General features: G+C 38.7%; 1 protein-coding gene across 4 annotated transcripts in view; it reads right to left on the bottom strand.

Moving 5' to 3' along the window:
* Window positions 1-25,169, bottom strand: part of KCNMB2 (potassium calcium-activated channel subfamily M regulatory beta subunit 2) — a 230,461-nt gene that overhangs the window by 14,886 nt on the left and 190,406 nt on the right. For 2 of the 4 annotated variants that reach the window (XM_081829896.1, XM_081829907.1), the window contains 3 exons: window positions 19,314-19,436; window positions 4,859-5,008; window positions 2,052-2,247 (listed from right to left, as the gene is read on the bottom strand). In XM_081829896.1, the coding sequence (XP_081686022.1) occupies window positions 2,052-2,247; window positions 4,859-5,008; window positions 19,314-19,436 (469 nt within the window). Of the gene's footprint in view, window positions 1-2,051; window positions 2,248-4,858; window positions 5,030-19,313; window positions 19,437-25,169 lie in introns of all 4 variants that reach the window. The other 2 variants (XM_081829885.1, XM_081829901.1) reach the window with 1 other exon arrangement.

The following is a 25,169-nucleotide window of genomic DNA, read 5'->3' as shown; positions in this document are numbered from 1 at the left end:
TTGCAGTAGCCCCAAAATGTACATGACTGAAAATGTCCATCAACAGTAGAATGAATAAATAAATTGACACATTCATACAATGGGACATGATACAGTAATGAAAATTAATGTGCTAACACCAAGTGGAAGGGCTCTAGCAAACGTTAATTGTTATGTGAAAGAAGCCAGACACAAAGGGAAATATTCTGTGTAATTCCATTTATATAATATTTAAAAACCAGACAAAACTAAAAGATGATGTTTAAGGATATATGCTTAGGGGACGACACTACGAAGAAAAATACAAAAAAAAGTAATTGCCATATTGTCAGGACAGTTGTTATCTTTGGCATGGGACAGAGCCTGTAGTTACTGGGAGGGGGCATGAGGGATATTTTTGTGGTGCAGGAAATGTTTTACTTCTTTACTTCCATGGTGGTCTCTATAATAAATGCTTGAGCTGCACACCCTTTCATTTCTTGCATGTTTCAGTATGTGTGTTATAATTCATGGTTAAAAGCAAGGTAATGTGGCAAATAAACCAAATGATGAACTAGTATCATGCTGACAGCAGACAGATACAGGTCCTAAATTTTTAACTGAGCCTTCCTATGGTAGGTTCACTCCCTGTTTATAGCCTAAATAATGCATTCACAGGGCTGTAGTGATAAAATGTCAAAACGAGGAAATGGAAATTTATCCTACTTTTGGATGCCTCTTCACCTTTGGCCAATTTCCAGTTCCACAGAGATCTGAGAGTTTTATAGGCATTCACCATTACAGGTCAGCTTTGATTTAAAGATCTGACTTGAGGGAAGATCTTGAAAAACAAACACTTGTGGGAGAGCTAAGCTTTATATATTTGCAGAACAGGGTTAGGATTGGTATTATTTGTGGCTGCCACAAACCAAAGGAAATCAGAGCAGACATTTTCAAAAGACAGACTCTGAAATATTCATTATGTTCAGTCCTCAGAGATACCGGCAAGGATTTTTTAAAGTTACTGTGACCAAAAGGCAAGGTGGATTTTCTTACTTTGTGTCAATATATCACAAAGCAAATCCTATGTTCTAGCATCTAATTTATAAACCACTGCATTTTTTTCCATACATATGTATCATTTAGGTGCTGATAATTGTGATGAAAATAAGTTTTTACAAGAAAGAGTGGGGTTCATGAGGGTTGTATCCTAGTAATGAGGGCCAACTGTCCTACTGGAGAGTAGCATCAGGTTCTCTTGGCATATCTAAATTGCTATCACAAATCCAAAGCTCAATATATTTAACTTAAAATTGATAGTGGCAGGTGGGTTCTGTTGACACTTTACTGGTGATCCCAGACCTTATAAATGCAAGTGTTATGTAGAGCTTTCATACAATACACATTTGTTGAGCATCTACCCCATAGATTTGAATATATCAGTGCTGGAAAATTCAGCCTCTATGAACATAATATATAAAAAGAAAGAAACACAAACACACACACTATGACCATGGATTGAAGGGTCCCCCTGTGCAGGCACTGTGGTCTGCTCCATACCTTACATACACAGCCCTGATCCTCAAGATGACCTTGCAAAGATGTTAGAGAAAAGGAAGTTGAGGCTCAGAGAGATTAAGTTACATTCCTATGGCCACAGCACAAAGTGACAATGACTGTGGGAAAGGAAAATACTGTTTTACTCCGGTGCTCTTAGATATATGATGAATACCTGTTTTTTTTTTTTTTTTTTTTTTTCTGGCTTGTATGACTTGGACTAAGCTGCACATTTGCTTTGAAAGACTCAGTCTATTTGTGTATAAATGATAGGATGTTTACTCTTCTAGATGAAAATAAAGGGTAAATCTGCACTACCACAAAATGGAGGAATGATTTGTCTGCAACATGCACAGAAAATAAATGTCTCCCAGGCAAGAGTCAAATAGTTCTGTGAAGGGATGAGGCAGGGCCTGCTTCTCAGTGGTATTTTCCTTTGAAATGCTGGCACAGAGGAACTTCAGAGGGAGATGGGCTTAGCGTGGGAGCTCTGTGGGAGGTGACCGAAAAGTGGTGTGTGTGCGCCACGCTCTTACCTTCTGATTGATTTTCATGGTCTCTTCGGTGTGGTAGAGAAGGAGCTTTTCACCGGAAGAAGTCAGGTTAACGTATACCTGGAGGCAGGGGTACTGAGAGAGTTTCCAGCAGTCCGGACCACAGCTGAAGGAGCAATTAAATGTTTCTGTGATGGACGCATTCACCAAGGTGCATTGAGACTCCTCCGTCCACACGCTACAGAGAAAGGGGAGAGGGAACAAACACAGGCCTGGATACTAAGAACGAGGAAGGTGTCATCAGAGGGGATCGTCTGTCGACTCCTTAACCTGAAGAATCTTTTCCAGATCTATCATACAATCTATTTGTTAAAGTTTACGCCTTTGAATAGAGTAGCTTTAGGCCAACTGCAATATAAACATGAATAAACTTTGCCTGCCACTTGAAAACGTTTCCAGTGACTTCTGTCAGACGTACTATAATATCCAGTGCTTGGTTTAAGTTAGGTTCTTACTTCCTTCTCACATTCACTGGTAAGCATAAGGCATCTTTTATATCGCAACCTGTATTCACCCTGAGCTCTACCTTGTAAGCAGCTTCCTGCCACACACCAGGCCTCACTTGTTACGTCTGCCCAGTTGGTAGGCAGTGAAGGTGTAAGGGAGAAAGGGAAGGGAAGATGACAAAGGGGTGGAGGGGCTTGACATATAACTTGACAGACAGAAGGACTGTGATATATTTCTTTTCTTTTTCTTTTTTTTTTAAAGATTTTATTTATTTATTCTACAGAGAGAGAGAGACAGTGAGAACAGGAACACAAGCAAGGGGAGCAGGAGAGGGAGAAGCAGGCTTCCCGTGGAGCAGGGAGCCCGATGTGGGGCTCGATCCCAGGACCCCGGGATCATGACCTGAGCCGAAGGCAGACGCTTAACGCCTAAGCCACCCAGGCGCCCTCTGTGATATATTTATGGTCTTTCTAATAAGGGAGAAAAGAGAACTCCACCCTTTTATTGTACCCAAAGCAATCACTTGTGGCATCTGTCTTCACCCTACTTGGTGCTTTATATACATTTCCAAAACTTTGTAAGGTGGGTTAATTTTTTTAAAAGGTGAAGGTCAGAGAAATCAGGAAACAGGTAAGGGCACACAGCTAGTAAGTGATGGAAACGGTGATTCTACCCACTCCTGTATTTCTCGAAGACCCGGGCTCATTCCATGGCTCTGTGTTGCCTCCCTTTGAACACAGTGGCAAAGAGACCCTTCTATGGAGATAATGGGTTCATGTCAGTGCCCTAGGAACCTCTATTAGAAAGATCAAAAAAAGGAAAAAAACCCTCCAGCTGCCCATTGGTTAGTTTTTCATTCCAAAATACTTATAATTTTATGATCAGGGATAATATTTGTGATTAAGAAGTGACACACTGGCAATCAGTTTTACTTCTGGGTATAAGCTGATTACCATAATGATCAGAAAACAGCACATTTTCTTTGCAGATTAATACCCCCTCCTTTGGCTGGACATGTGTTGACTTCCCTTTTCACGTCCGACTTCATGCCAGGCCAGGATACTAGCCCTTGCCCCCTCCGGTGTGGCAAGTTGTATTTTCCTAGGGCATGGGTGGTCAGGTTTTGCTTATACAAAGGGGAACAAAGTCTCAGATGGTTCTAAGCAGGTGTGAAGATCTGAAGGCGCTTTGGGGATCAGTGAGCACTCAGGCCTGAGGCGTCAGCGCTTTCCCTGAGAAGGAGCACAGCTGAAGACATCAGAGCCACAGCACAGAGCAGCCACAAAAGGGGAAGATGACGCCTTAATTTTAGCAAATTACTGTATTTCTGCTACATTTTGCTTCTAAAACGAAAGTATTAATTTAGGTAGAGAAATGAATGCCACAAAATCGCTTGATTCTCTTTCAGAGCGAAATCTCAATTTTTCATTGGAAAGGGCCTCGTTTCCTTAAGCTGAGCCACTGTGAGACTTTCCCCATTAGTTACAGCAATGCCAGGCTGCCCTGTGCTCAAAGCATCCAATTTATGGACAACAGTTAGCTAGAGAGGCTGTGGGGATTTATTACGCGGCTTACTCAGGGGGAAGTACACTTGCTGTTTCAGTATTTAATGGCCTCCCTATCTATTTAGTAAACCTAGGGCAAATATTAAAATAAAAAGGGTTCAAACTCTGTTATTGTTATAAGTTGATGCATAGCAGTGTTTCTCAGCCTTGGCAGCACATTAGGATCACTGGGGGGAACTTTGAAAGATACTGGTAACTGGGTCCCACTACAGACCATTAAATCTGACCTTCTGAGGGCGATGGTGGGGGTGCTGGGCATCAGTGTTTTTTAAAGTTTCTCAGAAAATATAAATGTGCAGTTGAGAACTACCGAAGTGTGGGGTGATGAAGAGGGGCGTGGGCTAGAAAAGGAACGATGGTGGAGAGCAAAGGTGTGAAGAGGCAAGAATAGGGACTCTGGAATGAGTGGGATGTGGGTTTGAATCTTATCTATGCCATATGCTATTGTGTGATATCAGGCAAATTATAACTATCTTGAGCCTCAGTTTGGCCATTTTTACAATGAGTGTATTCATATTGAACGTCCCTTATAAAGTATTCATGAGCATTAAGCAAGTCATGTCTGGAAAGTCCCTGCACATAGTAGGCAGCCTATACACAGAACTATTCTTATCATTATTATTTAATAACATTATTAAAAATATTACGTGCCAGGCACTGTTCAAAGTACTTATTGGGAAAGAAGGTGAGGAAGAGGACCTTAGGGCTGATAAGCTATGGGAGAGGAAGGAGAAGGGGAAGACCAACAACCGTGTCCCAACAACCCAAAGGCATTACCTCTGCATGTATGAGCGCAGGAGTGTGATTCCCAGCAGAAAGTACATCATGATGGAGCAGACCATCATGGCCAGTCCCAGGAGAATGGCCCGGTCCTCTCCTGCCTTCAGTGCTGTGACAGTTTTCCTTTTGTCCAGGAGGTCATGGTCCCTGATTTTTTGGTAAATATTTCTGAGGTTGAAAATAATACAGTCTTACATGAAGTTCACAGTTAATCAGCACACCCCTAAAGATTGGGTAAGTCTCTGCCCATGCCTTCCTAGGGTAGAGGGGCCTAGAGGAGCCCTCCAAACCTACCTGAATGCGATCAGATCCCAGCATGTGACTGACAATTGCCTCCCAACACACACGTGTACACACCAACCTTGAGCAGAAAAAATCACCCTTCTTTACTTGGGGCCCATGTCTAATTGGAAATGCTTTTTCCTTCTCTTAAATCTAAAGAAAGAAAGCACTCCCTTCAACTCTTAAAATACTGCTTTGGATTTGCCATTTAACCTCCAGCTGGTCATCATTGATCTTTTTATACTCTCTGAATACCTAATGGAGCATTAATTCAAATAAATGGCAGTAGACATCAGAAATCTATCAACTTAATACCTTATTTCCCTCCAGTAGTAATAGACAGAAGTTATTTGGTTAATATTTTTCTCAAGCTTAAGGTTGCTTAGGGCTCTGTTGACTTGAGATTTATAAGCAATGTGAAAATGTGGAGTGGTGACCCAGGCTTTTTTTTTTATAGATATAAAACACTTGATGGAGTTTCGAAAAATGCCAGTCAGGGCCAGACTCCATAACTTTGGATGGTTTTATTAGTACTTTTGTTTTTTATTTTAGAGCAGAAACTTAGGGTAAGAAAGAACATGAGATTGGACCAAACTGGCTCCTGAGTTCAAAACCCGACTTCCCACTTACTACCTGTGTGATCAATGCAAGCTCCTCAGTCTTTCTGATTCCCAGTTTCCTGCAAAGTGGGAATAATGTTTAACTGCATAGCAATGGTTAAATGAGATGACCTAAGTAAATTATCCAGAAGAATGACTGACATGAAGCATTTAACAAGTGCTCCCATTGGAAAATGGGGTGGGGGGCTACAGCTCCATGACAGGAGCATCAAAATATCCTAAAATTGCTACAATCTTCCAAAGAATTTCTAAATGACAGAATGGCAGGGAAATGAATAATGTAGAAAGCTTATGAGTGGAAGACTGGATCTGAAACAAGATCTGGAGGAGAAGACAGAAAAGAAGAAGTTGCTGGGGTGCTGGATGCTTGGAGAGATAAGTGAGAAGTGTGGGATTCGGTAAAACAGATGACCAGGGAAGGAGCAGCTCCGGCTCCTTTAGTTTCTATTTTGAGAAGGGAGCTTTGGAGTACAGGGGTTCAGGAATAGGGGAGTTGCTGGCCTTATTTAGGGCCTGGGAACAGAGAGAAAGACAAATAGAAAGCTGAAAATGGAGGAAGAAACTCTTATACCCCAACATACACAAGAATAACCAGATTTTCCTTTAAAATTTTTATCACTAGTCATTCTTGTTGCTTGGAAAAGAAACCAGAGTAAAATCGAGAAAGGAACTTTGCAGGGGAGGGAAGAGATGCCTGTTATTTGTACAATTGTGTGTATATTCAGGGCTTCTATTTTGCTTTGTGCTCCAGGATGGCCTTACTGATATTTATGGTTTGCATGCCATTCTGGTTGGCTAGTTCATTCTGGGCTGGTTGTTAGATATTTTGATTCCCTGTAGAAGTGTGAGAACATGTATGGACTTAATATTTATTTCCAAAAGGTTATAGGGTATTTATTAATCTAGTTATTAGAGTATAAAATTAACCAATTCGCTTATTATTATTTAAAGTTCTCTTCATGAGGTAGTTTATACAAATCTACTGTTTCCTTGAAGAGTGGGCCCATTACAGTAGGAGAATCATAGCTAAATAGAAGCCATCTTTCTGTGGTCATGTTCTTCCTACCTTCCCCCTCTTCTCACTCTCTATGCTCATTATCTTCAATGCCAGAAGTCCTGAGAGTCCGTATCTTTCACTATTCTCCAGCTCCCAAGCCCAATTCCTCCAGACTAGCTGCTCTGCTCTGTTTTTGACTTCCATAGGCTGGCCACCACCTGCCCGCTAAGTTTTTCCATTTGTTTCCTGAGATTTCCTTTGGAAAATGAAAGATTTATATCAAAGCTCTTTAAACTTGACTCCTTATTAACTTGAATTAAAAAAAAATCTGTGCCCATTAGCTGCCAAAGCCAGTAGTAGGCAGGAAGAGATGGGCTCAGCCTCTGAGTGACTTCAAAGAGCTGTTGTAATGTGATGTCCCTAGGCTATTATTTATCAAAATGTATTTAATTCTGATGGCTGCCTCTGAGATTTGCATTTCCTGCAGATGGAATCCAGCAAAGGAAAACAGCAGTCTCACAGTTCCAGAGGATTAGGCTGTCACTCCACATCACTTATGTCAGTCCATACCCATGAAAGATGCAGTGTAATCAGTCAGTTATGTCACCAGGACAAGAAGCATATAAAAATGATTCAAATGAGCAATTTAAAAACAAATCACAATCTGGAAATGGTTAACAAATGTTCTTCATATGCTCTGAAATTGTAGAGAAGAAGGAAAATGATTGGTTTCCACACAGGCCAAAATGTATCAAGGAAATCAGAATATTACTCAGCAAAAATAAAGTGGATGAGTTGGGTGGGCCATACCCATGAAATTCATCAATAAATTATTGTTGAATTCATGGATAAATTAAGGAATGAATGGTTTGGGAGAACAAAGAGCTCAGTTTAAGTCCATACACTTATCTTGAGTGCTGATAGCCTTTAGTTCCTGGGGATATGGCCCCTGCCCAAGACAGACATGAAAATAAATATCAACACAGGGTAGTGAATTCAATGATGGAGCAATTCACAGAGTGAGTACAAAAGAGGAGTAATTTTCCTCTAGCCTGAGAGAGCAGGACAGGAAGCAATGAGGCATTAAGGTTAGGGAAGGCTTCCTGGAGGTAATGCCTTAAGCAGAATCTTTAAGATTGAATCAGAGTTAACCAAATGAGACAGGGACTCAAGGGGATTTCAGACAGAAAGAATCACATGAACAAAGGGATGAAGATTTGCAACTGTTTGGTGACTGTCAGAAACTACAGACATTTTCATATTACTGGGATGAGTGTGGGGCCAGGGAAATGGGACAGATGAGTTTGGAAAAGTGGTAGGTCATGAAGGATTTGGAAGTCATTCTAAAGAGCTTGGCTTTTATCCTGTAGTTAACAGAAAGCTGTCAGAGTGACATAATCAGAACTGAGTTTCAGAATGATCACTCTGGCTGCAGTGTGGAGGTTAGATTAGAAATGGAGCAAGACAAATCAGAAAGAATTAGGAAATTTTTACTGTAGTGTTGGCAGAGGATGATGAGACCTGGATATAGAATTGAGGTAGGATAGATGGAGAGAAAGGGATATATGGAGAAATATGTGGAGATAAAACTTTAGGGTTTGGTAATTGATAGAATGTAGAGGATGATGAGGAAGTCAGAAGGATGTAGTTTAAATTTATGCCCAAGTACTTGGCTTGGATCACTGGGGAAATGGTCAAAAGTGTTAAAACTGGGATTCTTATGTCCTTACTCTTCAGGGTTTCCAAGAAAGGACTTTTGCTGCTCTGGCTAAGAAGGGAGAGGCTGATGGTGCCTTTATACATTCTTGCCCTCACAAGCATAGTGTCCTAAGCTCAGGTGGAGGAGTGACTAATTTGATTGGTGAGATGGGCCAGAGCCTGACAGTCAAGGGGCCAGGTCTATCTTTTGGGTGAGTTTGAATATCATCATTCATGTATGGCACAATTTTTAAAAAATCCTTTTGGACTTGTCTTTGTTCAGGCCTGGTATGCCTTGGCCTTCCTTTCTCCAGGTAGTAAGCCCCAGTTGGGGAAGGCAGTATTCACAGCCTGAGGCTCATGGTTAGTTAGGTGGTCCCTTTCACGCCAAGCTGTCTTCAGTGCTATATTTCAGGCTTTATACTAGGAAAGCTTGTGCTGTGGGAGTTACTGTGCCACTACGAACACAGCTGGTATTTTCTCTCTCTTTGGTTCTTTGCATTTATTCTCTATGAATCTACCTGAAAGGGGGCAGGGGAAGACACAAGGGAATGAAGGCCAGTATGGTTCAATGAAGTAGAGGTCTCAGGAGGAAAAGTTGGAGGCATGGCTCTAAATTTGGTTTTGAATATGAGAGATGTCCAACAAGAGGTAAAGAGCATGAATTTGGATTTATAAGTTTGATGCAGATCTAGCCTTGGTATGTTCCAGAAAAGCAGTATGTTTGAGCTCTGTCGAGGCAGTCTTGGCTTCATGGTGAACTATGAATCAATATGGTGGATATAAGTCAACATTTATAGACGGTGACAGCAACAAATAGTAGATATGTACAGTCTTTACTACATGTACAGGAAGCATTCTGTCCAAATCTTTTTGGTGAATGGGAGTTATTAATAAATGTGCAAGCCAAATCCAACAAAAGTCTGGTAATAAATCCACAAGGCAAATCCAAGTATAACAAAATATCTTGCATAGAAACGGATTTTCAATTGTCCAATAAAGCTTTTTTTCCCAAGCAAATTTGGCACAATACAATTTTATTTCGAACTCCATCTCTGGATAGCTTCTTAAAGTTTGATATTAGGACTCAGTCTATAGTTCATAAACCAATTATTTATGAGATTATGTGATAACAAACATGGCTAGAAAGAGTAAAGTGTGTAAGGTTTTTCTCCTTAGTCTTCCCTATTTAAATTTGGATTCCCCTTGTAGTTAGCCTGCTGGGAAAAAAATATTCAGATTAAGGCAGGGTAAGGGTTATTTATTAATTCAAGATTCCCCTGGTAGTTAGCCTGCTGGGAAAAAAAAATATTCGAGGTTAAGGCAGGGTAAAGGTTATTTATTAATTCATTTGTTTATTTGTCAATATTTTAAAATCCTCATAAGATGAAACACATCATGCTGGGTTCTGGGGATACAAAATGAGTAAGACATGTCCTGAGGGGGCTGGGTGAGAGACCAGTGAAATTGATTTGAGAGAAGAAAAGGGAAGCAAATCAATGTTCTGGGGCCATTTGCCAAAAGATCAGTTACTGAATAGCTAATTCACCAAGAGCCGGTTTGCTGAAGGATCACTTTGCTAAATGAATAGTTTGCCTACTTTATTACACTTAACATAGACTTATTTTAAGGAGTATTGTCTTAAGTATAGTAAATGAATATGCATGCCTTTTTGTTATGGATATTGTAAGAACACATTCAATCAAAAAGTAAATTTTTCTTATGAATATATATTTTTTAGCAGCATTGTAAGATTTGACTTTTTTTCAAAGCTAAGCTTCCTAGGGAGACTGAGTCTCTTTTTAAATATATTCTTATGAATACATTCACAGATATATCTTTCTTGACTATGTGTGCGAATATATTCTTCTAATAGTTATAACAAAAATTTAGTGTTTCATTTGGGAGAATCTCAGTTTACACCTATTTTTTTCAAAACTTTTTTAGAATCATTTGCTGTTTTCCTAACATTTTAGCATCATTGAGATTCTTATGGAAAATTTCATACTGACTAATTTGATAGATTTGTCAATTTTATCAATTAACCAAAATTTGTTTCTTTTAACTATTCATAAGGTTATGGTAATTAATTTTGGACAGGAATTTTAACAGCTTTTTGAAGATTCTGTGAAGTTTCATTTGAAAAGTTTTTTTTTGTTTTTTTTTTTTGTCCTTATAACATCATCTTACAAAATGTTTAAGTTGTCTCTGCTCTGGTCCTGCTATTACAACAGGAGAGGTCTGGGTAAGAATGGTGGGACCCTCTGCTGGGGGAAAGTTGAAGAAGTTGAACTGTGTGTAATGTGCAGTTTGGCAACATGCTAACCCATAGAACTATGTACGGTTACAATGATCATATTGAGTTTCTGGCACATAGCTAAATTTGAGAAATTCATTGAAATAATTGGCCTTTTTTTTTTTTTTTGCATAGTGGCTTCAGGCAAATTGACTATCACTGTGTTGGGTATTCCTTGAACTGGGCATTCAACAGATTGGTGGTAGTAAACTGTCCCAGGGCTATGCTTTATAATCAGGAAGGTGGTGTAGAAGTGTGCCAATGAAGGCTATAACTTGATTTCAGCAGCAATGATTAAGGGTTCTATAACAGACTGAAGTGAGTTTTTGATGAGCAAACAATTGAGAAAGAGAAGGGTATCAGGCAGAATGTGAGAGATTAGTAGTTGAGTGTGGTTGGATTCTAGGATCTGGTGGGCGGGGGAGGCAGGCAACAAGCTGGTTACATACGCAGGGGCCAGAGGTAAGGAACCTTGTGTGTGTTCTGAAGTTAGAAGAACCATTAGAAGAATTTAAGGAATGAAATGATATAATTACATTTGTATTTTAGAAAGATCACTCATGTTAGTGTGGCTGGTTGTTTAAAAAAGTTTATGTCTGGAGGTAGGGAGAGGCTGATTCTGAAACTCTTCCCATGTTTCAGGTGTTTGATAAAAAGGAGTGGAAAAAAAGGAGTAGCAGAGGAGATGAAAGTTTAGATCCAAGCATCATTTGTGTCCAGAATAAGTAACACTGTGTGTTTTAATGAGATTCTCTCCTCAGAGAAACAAAAGACACCAAGAGTGCTAGAACACAGAGAGGGCAGGAAGATAGGTCCAGAGCTGTGAGAGGACCTGGGGAGGGTGTGGAAAAGAGAAGTAGAGAGGATATGAATAAAAGTAAAGAATTCTGTATATCTGAAGTTACTTGGGGGAGATGCTTCAGAAACTCATACGTAGTAATTAACATACTGAATATTTATATTTACGTCATTTTGGCCTAATGAATACTGAGCTGCTTAAGAATTAGAGCCAGACCACATTCATCTTTGTAGGCTCAGTCTCTTGCATTTATTAGGGTCACAAAATACGTTCCTTTTATGTGGGCTAGAAATGACTACAATATGCTTAGGTTGTGAGGTAGCCAGCATAAGGAGGCTAAATGGCCAATAGAAACCGAATAAATCAGAGAACCATGGCTAGAACAGGCTCCTGGCTTTTTTTTTTTTTTCCTATCAGTGCCCATTGGACTCTACCATCAACAAATTTAATATTCTTTCCAGAAAAACTTCAAGCTTTCCAGGCACTACTAGCTCTCATTTCTAGACTTCAAGGAAAAGTGTCTTCTGTTAGATCTTATGGGGGTGAACCTGTGGGGCAGTGGATTGCTGAGTGCCACCTGAGCTGAAATGAGCAGAGTTGCTATATATTTCTGTTCCAGGAACACTAAACCCGCTATCTCACATGGCAGACTGGGAGTAGCATTGATTAAAACAGCCATTGTTCTGCTTTTTGTCCACGAAAGACTTCCAAAGACTTTTTGAGATGTGCTTCTTCATACGTATGTCCTCTTCTATTAGTTCCAGATTTCATGTTTTTTCCCCTTGAGCTAGGAGGTGTATTTTTATGCAGTCCATTTTGATTAATTGAATTATTATTCTGTTTCCAATCTTTTAATGTATACATTCCATTGGGTGAAATGTGCTTTGAGTTTTGGGAACAAATGACAGTCACTTTTAATATAGTCATTAATATGAAAGGTTTTGTCCATGAACCTAATGTTATTGTGAACTTATTAATCCACAGGACTTCCCAGGAAGTCTTGTAAGATTATTTTATGAATAATAGACAAAAGATGAGAGCAAAATTATAGAAACAAAAGTAGGAGTTATTTCTTTTTAGTCCTGCCTTTAACTTACCAGATCACACAATTTCCCAGTGATATCTTATTTTTTAATTCTTATTTATTTTTTACCTGATCTACTAGCATATTGGAATTGATAAAAAGTCCTTAGTGAAAAATATAGAAGGAAAGAGAAAATTATGTGAATCATTTAGATAAATTAAGGTATCCTTATAACCTAAAGCACCTTTGAGAAGTATTACCTTTATGTTGACCACATTATTTGGCTCTATTGCAATAATGTTATAAAAATAAATAACAACAACAAAAATAACTAGAATGGCTCTATATATGGAAATAAAAATCAAGTTCCAAAGAACTCATGGGTCATAGAATAAAATGTGATAATTTAATCTATTAAGGACTTAATGATAATAAAAACACTGTAGAGTGACTAATGGGATGTGACTAAACCAATACATAGTTAGAAATGTATAATATTAAATGCTTGTATTAGATAATAAGGGGGCCTGAAAATTAATATGCTAGGCATCTAACTTAGGGAGTTATAAAAAGATTAAGAGAATATATTAAAAGAAAATATAAGAGGGAAATAATAAGTAATAGAAGATAAATTATATTAAAGGATCAATGAATTCAAAATTAATTTTTTGAAAAGACTAATGAAATAGACAAATCTCTGACAAGACTGATCAAGAATAAAATAGAGAAGGGACAAAAAAATATTAAGAATTAAAAAACCATAGATACATACAGCATGGATTAGAAAGATAATAGAGGATATTTAAAGCAACTTTATAGCAAGACATTGAAAACTCTGAAATACATAATTTATTGAAATATACAGCAAATTCTTACAAATATATAGCTTACTGAAATTGATTCAGAAATAAGTAGAAAATCTAAACAGTTCTAAATTATTAAAAAATAGAATCATAAATTTAAAATATCCTCATAATGGAAATACCAGGCTCTGATGTTTTATAGTGAGTTCTACCCATATCATACAAATCATTCTGCAGTATAGAAGAAGATGGAATGTTATACAACCTATTTATGAGGTTAGCAAATTTTGATGCCCAAAGCAAATCAGACAACACAAAAAGGAGAATTATGGACCAATTTCATTCATAAACATAAGTGCAAAAATTTAAAAAACAAGTTGGCTTACTAAATCTAGCAATACATAAAAGTGAAAACACATCGTGATCAATTTGGGGCTATCCCAGGAATATAATGTTGGTCATCATTTGAGTATCTATTAATGTTACATATTATATAAACATATTAAAGGGTTACCATTATACGAAGAGAAACATATTTGATAATACTTAACATCCATTCATGATGAAAACTCTTACTGAATTAGAAATATATAGGAACATTCTTAATGTGGTGAACAGTATAGAGGAAATACCTATAGTAAACCTGATACTTAATGGTGAAAGGTTTAAAGGACCCTCTTTATGAGCAGGAACAAAGCAAAGATGTTAACACTATTGTCTGTTTTATTTAACATATAGCATAGCATAATATGGAAAGAAAAAAACTGAGTGGTTTATTTACTGATAAAAAGAAGCAAAAATGTATTATTCACTAATGATATGACTATGAAGAAAATACAAAAGAATCTATAGATAAATTGTTACAATTAATTAGAAAATTAGCATAGTTGAAATAAAAGTTGATATATCATTTCCCTTCCCATGTGCCTGTAAAAGTAGAAAATGCAATTTAAGCATTAAAAAATCAGTACTTAGGAGTACTTAGGAATAAATCTAATGAACTATGTGCAAGTTCTCTTTAGAGAAATTATAAAACTTTATTGGGAGACATTAGGGAAGACAAATCAATGTAGAGATTAATTATATTCAGAGAAAGACTTGATACATAAGGATGCAAATTTTCAATAAGTTGATTAATAGATTTCATAAAATTCCAGTAAAATTTCAGGAAATTCAATAAAAATTTCAAGCAGGGTAGGTATGACTTGACAAGCTGGTTCTAAGATTTATATGGAAGTACAAACATCTAAGGATAGCAAATACACTCCTGAGTACAAAAGAACAGGTGGGTGACTTGTCCTGTCAGGTGTCAAGATTATTACAATGATAAAATTTGTAAGCTCAAGGGTGGTGTCTGTCTGAGGTAGACGAAGTTGACCAGTGAAACAAAATGGAGATCCAGAAACATCCATGTGTATGTGGAAACCTAATATATGATGCCTGTGTGCTTTTAGATCACTGGGGAAAGGATATCCTATCTAATAAAAGGTGCTGGGCCAATTGGTTACCCACAGAGAAAAAAAAAATTGGATGCCTACTTCACAAAACTCAAAAGTCAACTTCAGATGATTAAAGATCTAATTGTGAAAGGCAAACCTACAAAATGTTAAAGAGACTGTGAACTTGGAGTAGGAAGGGATTTCAAAATGTTCAAAAAATTGCTAACTTAGAACACATTAAAATAAGAACATATGTTTATAAAAAGTCACCATAAAGAAAGTGCAAGCAAGTATCAAACTGGGAGAAGCTATTTGTGCACGATAAACAGACAAAGGGTTAATATAAATTTTTACAAAGAATTTCTACAAATCAATAAGAAAAAGACAAAAAAATCCAGTAGAAAAATTGACTACATATTTGAATAGGTACTTCACAGAAAAGAACAAGGGAAATAGGCTAAGTCTTATTAGTAATCTGAGAAATGGGAATTGAAAGCACAGTGCCCTCTTGATTAATGAAAGTTAAAAATCTGAAAACCCTAGGCGAGGTTGTAGAGCATTGAAATCACATTAATGGCTGCTTTGGAAAGCAATGGCATTACCTGGTAGAGTGGAAGCTGTGCATACTTTTGAACCAAATATTCCTAAATTAGGTACATATGCTAAGAAATATTTGTACAAAGTGTACAAGGAGATACAGACAAGAGGGATTCTAGCAGCATTGTTGGTACAAAAAGAACTAGAAATAATGCAAATGTCTATTAGCAATAGACTGGATGACTAAATGGTGGTATATTCATATAATAGCATACTACACACCAGAGAAAAGGAGTTATAGCTACTCACATCAGCCCTGATAGATCATAGAAACATAATGTTTGGTGAAAAAAGTCAGTTGCAGAATAATTCATAAGCCATGATTCCATTTATATAAATTCTCCAAACATTCAGAAGTAAACAATATGTTGTTTAAAGATTCAAATGTGATAAACTCAAGAAGAAAAAGCAAGGGAATGATAAACAGAAAATTCAGGAAGGTGGCTATCTCTGGATAGGGGCTGGGAAAGGGAGAAGGGTGCTATTAGGGAAGTATCCTCAAGGGCTTAAAAAATTCTGATTGTTTTATTTTTTAACCTTAATGAAGGGTACTCAGATGCTTATTATTTCACCATCCTTTGTGTGTTAACATGATAAAAATTCCTTTATATCAGCTCACTATTCAATAAAAACAATCCAAAGAATATTTGATAAAAACTCAGCTGTAATGTCCTTAGCCGATAAACTCTCCCTTCTTTAAATTCTGAATGAGTTACTGTTGCTGCTGTTTTATTTTGCCGCCTGCAATTTAGGGATTAAACTAAGCTCACCTAACAAAGAAATTTGCTCAGAGATGAAAAAGAATTCCTTCATACTGCTCATGTGTGGAATGGAGGATAAGGATAGAAATCAGGGTTTTGCATATACAGATGATCAGAACAAGGACTGTCTTTGAATTCAACGAATGAAAAAAATGCGAAATTGACTTCAACTTCCCTTGAGCCATAAGACATTTGGTTTCAGAATTTCCGGTGGACTTTTCCTTCCACTTGGTTGCTCTGCCTGTCTGTAAGCTATTTCCTGATGTTCCAGCTTATGAGGAATCCCAGGGAAGCCAATATCCTGACCAGCTTGGCTGTGGTCTCACGAAGAGGTGGTGTGGAGTGGAGCTGAGGACTTCTGGTTGCCTGGCCTCTGGGATTGCTGTAGGAACCCAGCTGCAAAAGCCAGACCCACAGAGGCCAGGTTTGCAGAATAAGAAAGTGACGGTGGAGCAATTACCAGCAGTTCTGGGCAGTGCTGCCAGACAACGTAGGTAATTTATTTCCAAGTAATTAACTTGAGGACCTTAATTATCTAGACTCATTATCAGCCATCATCACCTTCATTATCACCGTGATCACTGCCGCTAAGAGCATCTTAAGAGAGCAATAGACGCTGTTCCAAATCACTTTTAGAATCTGAGTCCTATCCTACAAGAGTCTTGACTTAGGCAGTGAAGGTGAAGGTGTGGTCAAGGGAGAGGTACAGACGAATGAACCAACGTCAAACTAAGGATACTGGCTTAGTAGCAGATTCTGTTGCTGTATCCATTGGCTGTTTTTCCACTTGTCTTTGACTTTCAAGGCTAAAACCATTCAGATTGATTTCACAGGCCTTGGCATTTCTACCCCATAAATAAAGCTTGCTGAAAATTATTTCTTATAGTCAATATGTAATTATTTTAAATCTCCAAGTTATTGGAATCATAATTTGAAAATAAAAAAATGAAAGTAAGTAATTTAAGAGTTTCATATAATTTTAATGGTGTAGAATATGAAGCTAATTATTGGCTACCTTTAACTCCACAAGCATTGCCCATATATCATATCCACATGTTTACTATCTCTCCTTTGATATGCAATTTTCAGCTGTAATTTAACACAGTCTCTCCCCTGCAGGCTTGGACCTTGACTGCTGCTCCAAGTTTCTCATGTTTGAAAGAGCCTATGTAAGCTGTGGGATGGATGCAGGGGAGAGAATATGACCTTGAGTTCAAATTCTGATTCCATCACTGGCTAGTTGTCGGACCCTGGGAAGTTATTTAAAATCTCTGTGCCTCAGCTTCCCCATCTGTAAAATGGACACAATAATCTCTATCTTATAAATTAAGAGAGCAGTTTGTGTAAAACATGTAATATACAGTAATTGCTTCTTAGGTGTTAATCTTTTTGTAAAGAAATTGTATATATATATCAAAATATACTTAATTAAATTATTCAATGAGAATAAATAGAAGGTGAAATAAATCACATTTCACCTGCTCTGATGAAGTCTTCAAAACCTCAGACAGGCTAGCCACTGAAAGTCACAATATTGCTGTAGGGAAACAAAACCTCTGCCATTTTTCACCATCACACGTTGGTGGGCTTTTTTCTTTTATTTAGGAAATGAGATGACATGCAAAATATGGAATTTTCAAATGACACACCAAGTTTTAGTCTTATAGTAAAGATCTTGCTGAAAGAGGATTCACTTACTTGGCTTGAAAGCAAATGAAAAATAACTTGATTAAGCATTGAGAAAAAGCATGTGGAAACCTTGAGATGAACAAAGATAGGGAATTTTCAGTTGATCTTGTGTTGTGATGAGCACTAGGACTTTGTTCAAATGCTAGTTGCCTTCTGGGCTGTAATTTTACTTAAACATCATATCATTATTTTTCCCATAATTAAGATAGTATAACACATTACAAAGGACTTGGAAAATGGAGAAGTGAAAAACATGTTTTTCCTTCCCGGCTTTCTCCTATGTATACATATTTTTGTTGCTGCAATCATAGTTTGTATGTAATTTTTCAACTTGATTTTTCAGTTACTATTAATGTCAAAGCATTTTTAAGTGCTAGGTGATATATTACATTCCATGATTTATTTAACAGATTTTCTATTATAAATACTAAAGTTGCTTCCAAGTTTTTTTTGCTGTAATATATAGTTAATGCAAAGAACAATTTTGGTTTCAGAATTTTTCAAAGGATTTCCTCTCTAGGGTAATACTTTAAAAGGAAAAATAAAAGTACCAGTTCTCAAAACTGCATTCAAGTAAACCTCCCTCAGGTTCCTTCTTGTGTCCAGCATCATTTATCAAGCCTGGTTTCTATCGGATTCTGCAAAGTTGCAATATGCTGGTATAGATAGTGGTGCTTTAAACTTCACCAAACCCAAGAAATAGTGTAAGGTCAATGAGAAAAGAGAGAAGGAGAAGAAAATAAATGGAGAAAAAACCGAATATGTAAAAATGGCCAGAGAATTTTATGAATGGATTTATTCCCTAAACCCAGGTGGGGGTGTGGGGGGGGGCTGGACTGAGCTGTGTAATTGTCATTTTGTCTTTTACGAACATAGCCTTTGCCTTTCAATCTTTCTTCTCAATCCTCCATTCCTCCCTTACCCGAGACTATTCTTCTAAGGACTTTGAGGGCTCCATGGACTTGTCCATCCTCTTTTCATCCTTACATAGTTTCTGCTTTCCTTCCCTGCCATATGTCCTTGAAATGCAACTTTCATCATTTTGGTTCAGTATTTACTGAGCATTTACTGTGTGCCGGGTGCAGTGGTGGGGGCTGGAAATTCAAAGGCGAGTAAACCACAAAGTCTGTGCTGGTCAAGATGATGGTGGGAGGCTGTGAGTGAATGGATATCTGAAAGTAGGACTGGAGCTAGCCAAGTGTTGAGTGGGTGTGGATGTGCATGGGTGAAGCGCATTTCTGACAAGGAACAGCCTTTGCAAAACTGCACAGAGAGTGCAAGGGGAAAGGCCAAAGTTTCAGAAAGCCTACTACCTTGGTGTAGAGCCCATCCCAGGTTAACACTTGTGAAACACAAAGCTCAGTTGCCTCATGCTTTCCTACTGGCATGCTGTCTGTGTAGTCAGGTTAAATGATTCTGAAAAGCCCCCCGAATCCCCGTGATTTACCTTTTCTCATCATGTCTGTAAGATGAAGAGGTCCGGCCACTGGTCCATATAAACATCTTAGAGGATGTTGGTCCAGGGGCTCCTTTCCTTATGGTGGAAGTCCTGGAGGAGTGGTGGAAAGACCTAGACGGGAACACACTGAAGTTAAATCCATTACCTTAAGTTTGGGAACTCTGTATCAACAGCAACCAATAGCTTTAGTGGACTGACTCTCTTAAATAAGGTTTCTGTTGCTACAGAGCAGTGCTTCTCAAACCTGGCTGCACATGAAAATCAAGTTTTTCAAAAGGTTCCTCGTTGTTTCTAATGCACTGCTAGGGTTGAGAGCCACCGCCATAGGGAAACATGGCTTTCTAATTGGTGTTAACATCATATTCCTTCCCCACAAATCTAATTTTGGTATGGTTTCACACCCTGTACTACACTGTATTTTTCCAAAATTTTGGTTCAGATTTAGATACTAAAATTCTATTTCTCCTTTCCTATTCAAACTGTTTTCCTTGATGTTGACAGATGTGACATATTGGTGATGAAACATCAACTTTTAAATATGCTCTGCTGTTGCCAAAGCTGTGGGTTTGTTCCATGGTGGCCGAGTCTCTGAGGAAGTCACAGAAGCAGAAGACCAAGCAGATACTCTCTGGCTCCCGGAGGCCAGGTTTATAGGATTCAGAGTCAAGCTCTTGGAGGAATGTTGTGTTCTCTTGGTTAGGATTTGGCTTATGGGTTTAATTTTTTCATCTCCAAGCATAGCACTAAAAGTAGTTAGCTATTATAATTTATTTTCTACATAATAATCATTTTTTAGGGATTTAGAAACATGAAATATCATAGAATCATAATCACATCTGAAAGTTAAAATAATATTGAGCTAATGGAACAAAGGAAGGAAGGAAAGTGATTTCTTCATGATTCACAATCACCTGTGGCTTTCCTTTTGGTTGAACACTATAGTAACGGGAGGCAAGAGACTGGAAATATTAGCTATTATATGATATATTAGCTACTACATGTCAGACACTTTGCATATATTATTTATGCATATATCATGAGATGTATATGCATACATTTATGTTGTGCTGATATTATGAAAACTGCAAGGTGGATGGTGCTATTATTTCCAGATTACAAATGATGATTCCAGGAGATTGAGATATTTGCTCAGATTTAGAAAAAGTGAAGCCATGCTCCAAAACCAATGTGTGCCTGCTTCCAATTTTCATGCTCTCTGTAGAAAGATATATTATGGTCTTAGCCCAGTGATTCTCAAACTGTAACATGCATATGAATTACCTGGGGGAGTCTGATTCAGTGGGGTCTGGGGTGGGGCCTGAGTTTCTGCATTTCTAACAGCTCTCAGGTGATGCTGATGTTGAAGGTCTGCAGAAAACACTGAGCAGCAAGGGCCAGAGCAATGGTCTTAGAGCGAGTGGTTGGCTAGAGGCCCAATTTTGTCACTACCTAGCTGTGTGGCCTTAAGAAAGTCACTTAACTTTACTAGGGCTTGGCTGTTTTTAATCTGTAACATAGAAAGTGTGAAACAGAGAACCTTTACGATTGCTCTCAGCTCCAACATTTTGTGATTCAGTAAATAGTAGAGTGAATCTAGGCATATTCAAGGCATTGTGTACTGCCTTTCTGGGACAAGGTCTAGGAATAGATCTCCTTCTGCAACCCTGGGGTCAGCATCGGAGATAGAAGGAACAGAGGCCAAGGGGATAGCAGGGGCTTGGTAACCCGTATAGATGCAAGAAGTCATCCTCCCATCCCCAGTCTCCTAGGATAAATGGTGGGAATTAAAGGATACACCTAAATGGATGCCCTCACCAGTTTTAGAAGGGCTTAGAAGTCAAATCTGCTAGCTCTTTAAATGACTTGGATCTGAGATATTTGAAGTTGGTTACGTTCCTTTTTGAAGATCTTTAAAACATATAAAATAAGATAGAGATTAAATCCATTATTAAAGCCAGTTAGCCTTCAGGAAATAAGAATGATTTGAATCTACGTTGAATGACGTACTCCATAAGAATGATTGACTTAAACTTCCAGGAAGTTATTTCAACACTGACTCTGGCGGAATCTTCTGCTCACCTTAGTCACTCCTAAAGGACTAGGGATGTGGAGTAGATGGAAAAGTGACACAGTCTCGAGTTAAAGTAAAGCAATAAATTACTGAGGTCCTGCCTTGTTACTGGTTATTAACCAGCATTTCATAGACACACCATGCATATTATAAATGCTTTGAAATCATTCCAAGGGAAAGGAGCTGCAATGATTTTAATATACTTAGGATACTTTCAGACTATGTGTCATTATTCTAGCGTGGCACCCTTGCTCTGTTGTTTTAAGATGATATGGAAAGGGGAAGACGAAAGATGTATTCATTCTAATTAACTGTCTAAAGCTTGTTGGAAAGGACTTAATGACTCCTCGGGTTAGTCCAATAAGTGGATTTGGAGTTTCTCCAGCCCAGTTTTCGTTCATAAAGACAAACTATTATTTAAACCCTGCTAGGTTTGTTGTTAATTAAAATGAAAGGGAGTAGCTGCTTTAAGGACAACAGTATAAAGGTTCTGTGGAAGGTGAAAAAATTTCCAGGCTTCAAAGAAACACCCAGGATATGTTAATGGAAGCTGGTTTGGAGGTTTTCTCGGCTCAAAGGCAGTCCTCTTGAACTGTTAAATAATTACCTCACTTTCAAAGACAAGGAACATCTCATTTGAGTTGTGATTACGAAAGTGATAAAGAGACGAAAAAGCACTTTCTACAACTTTGTAATTTGGAATCCTAGCATCAGCAGAGACCTGCGTTAGCAGAGGCACGGGCTATGGGCAGCGGGAGGCAGCCTGGATCCAATTCCATCATGAAGTGACCTAGGACTTTCAGTGAACCTGGCAGAGCCATGACCGTATGACTGCAGATGAATGAGGTCGGAAAACCAGCAACCCTAAAAGACGCCATCTCAGCCTTGGATGAAAGCAGGTTATCCGTGAGACTGTAACAATTTCTTTGGGTCAGGAACCTATAAAGGGCCTCTTTCCATTGCTCAAGCACACCCCTCGTGGGTTTCTACTTCCTTGACTCAGTTTGCACCTTCTCTCTGTCTCCCTTCCCCACCTGGTGAATGAGAGCCTTTGTTTCCAGGGCTGGCTCAGATGTCACCTCTTCTGTGAAGCCTTTCTTTGACCCAGGTTGGCAGCTTCTTCTGCTCTGCTCTCAATTCTTGGTATTCAACCTGTTAGAGCAAGGCATGCTCTACCCTGCTTGTACACAAATCTGCCTCCCCTGCTAGGCTGTGGGCAATGCAGGGCAGGGCTGCACCTTACGCACCTTTATGGCACAATGCAGTTCACACAATGCCACCCTGGTTATGTTTGCTGCCCGACCATCTCATTACCCATTTGAAAACATGATTGTCGATATGACTTTGGCCTCCTGCGCTGGGCTCACTGCTCCTGGGTGCAGCTGTGGCTCCTTCCTGACACTTCCCTGAGCTCCAGATGTCCTTCCCTCTTCCCACTCCCACTTCCTCTTGCTCCTTCTCCTGACTCTCCTGCTCCCTCTGTCTTTTTTCAGTGACTTGGGCAGAAAGTTCTATTGCTCGCTGAATTATCATCCAGTAAGGTTTTCTTTAGAAAGGCAGCATGGTCCCAGGAGAGAAGATGGGGCCTATGCATTTGTTTGCCTCCTGGCATCACCACCTACCAACTATGTGACTTTGGACAAGTCAGTTGAACGCCACTACATCCTTGTTTCCTCAGCTGTAAAAATGGGAATGGTGACATTTGTTTTTCTGGGTTGCTTGGAGAATTGATGAAATAACAGACGCAAAATACCTAAAGTAGGATCGAGGCACATAGTAGGAACATACTAAACATCAGTTTCTTTCTTTTTTCCTCTGTTATTAGTTTTGATAGCAAATGGACTGGATTTTATCTTTTTTTTAAAAAAAAAATCCAATTAACTTGCTTTGTACTTGTACATCAAGATTATTGATTTTTTTTTTTCCCTATGGGTCAGTGGCACTCTCAATAGAGGAAAAACAGTTTTCTCAGATACTGAGATAATAAAATCTGAAGTACTTCCTCATTCATATTAAGTTCTGATACCTATCCTGAGCAAGAAGAGCAGAAAGAGAGTGTCCCTGAACCCTGGCCACACCTTACAATCATCTGGGGAAATGTCTGAAAAATACTGGGTCTCCAGCCAGACCAGTAGAACCTTTGGGATGGGGCCCTGGCTTTGGAGTTTTGGAAAAAGCTGTTTGGGGATCCTGCATTGGGGTTGCAGCCAGGGTGAGAAACAATTGTTACAGATGCTCAGGTTCTGATTTCATTTCAGTTGAATCCTTTATGGTGACTCCTCCTGTCTCTAGAAGCTTCAGCAGGGGAGTAACAGTTCTGAGTCCTACTCTGTGCAGTGGCTTCTCCACTGGTACCCATGTCGAGGCCTTGAGGTGACAGCCGCAAGGACAAGTGGCATATGAGGCAGGGAAAGAGCATGCGGATGCAGTTTTCTGGTGTCAGTGGCCTTGACCTATGCATATGGGATGCTCTTAGCGCACTCTGATTTATTAAACAGCAAGCAGGAGCCAGCAGAACTATTTAACACATAATTACATGTCTAATCTTGCGTAAAATTGTAACACTAATGACATCACAGCAGCAACTTAAAAGGTCACTCTGAGCACAGAAATTTAGGAATGCTTCTAATCTGTGAGACTTTATCTTTGCAGATGGCAAATTATATGTTCTCCATAGGAACTGAGTTGTTTTGGCTTCAGGGCCTTTGGAGGGAGAAGCCAAATGTATGGTGATAATTTTAGACCTAGTGATTGAATTTAGAAAACACTGGTCCATCTTAAGAGCAGTTTTAAATGTCTTGGGGATGTTTTTTTCTCAAAATAAACTACTTCGTCTTGTTTTAATTCATTTGGGTGTCCATTTGATGGCATTTCTTGCATGTCTTGTAGGTGCCAGGCACTGTACTGTGTGATGGGGGCACCACGCCACCGTATCTGCTTCTAAGGAGTGCACCATCTATGGAGGAGTCAGGATAATAAATCAACATTCACTCTACCACAACTGCTCTTTCTAAAGGGTGCTGTGACTTCCCAGTGGGCATATCTAATAGTTACTTGTCTCTTCATATCTTACTTAACTTGCTCAGCTTACTGAATTTGATCCTAATATTGTTGGTCATTTTCCACTTCTAAAAATGCTTTACAAACTTGATGCATAGGATAATGCTCTCTTGTTTCTCTTTCTCACTCTCTAGCTGCTCCTTCCATTTCTTTGTTGGGTTCCTGTTTCTCTATCTGCCCCCTAAATGTTAGTATCATTTGGGGGACTAGCAAGTACTCTTGAAAAGTCTCTTGACTTTGAGAAGTTCTTTATAGATCTTGGATACCAGCCATTTATCTGTAGTGTCATTTGCAAATATCTTCTCCCATTCTGTGGGTTGCCTCTTTGTTTTGTTGACTGTTTCTCAAACTCAACACCCAAAAAACAAATAATCAAGTCAAAAAATGGGCAGAAGACATGAACAGACACTTCTCCAAAGAAGACATACAAATGGCTAACAGACACATGAGAAAATGTTCATCATCATTAGCTATCAGGGAAATTCAAATGAAAACCACATTGAGATACCACCTTACACCAGTTAGAATGGCAAAAATTGACAAGGCAAGAAACAACAAATGTTGGAGATGTTGTGGAGAAAGGGGAACCCTCTTACACTGTGGGTGGGAATGCAAGTTGGTACAGCCACTTTGGAAAACAGTGTGGAGGTTCCTCAAAAAAAATTAAAAATAGAGCTACCCTATGACCCAGCAATTGGACTACTGGGTATTTA

The sequence above is a fragment of the Leptonychotes weddellii genome, chromosome 1 (assembly GCF_054177405.1).
Source record: "Leptonychotes weddellii isolate Sample4059 chromosome 1, ASM5417740v2, whole genome shotgun sequence".
NCBI lineage: Eukaryota > Metazoa > Chordata > Mammalia > Carnivora > Phocidae > Leptonychotes > Leptonychotes weddellii.
This window is presented reverse-complemented; position numbering and strand designations above follow the sequence as displayed.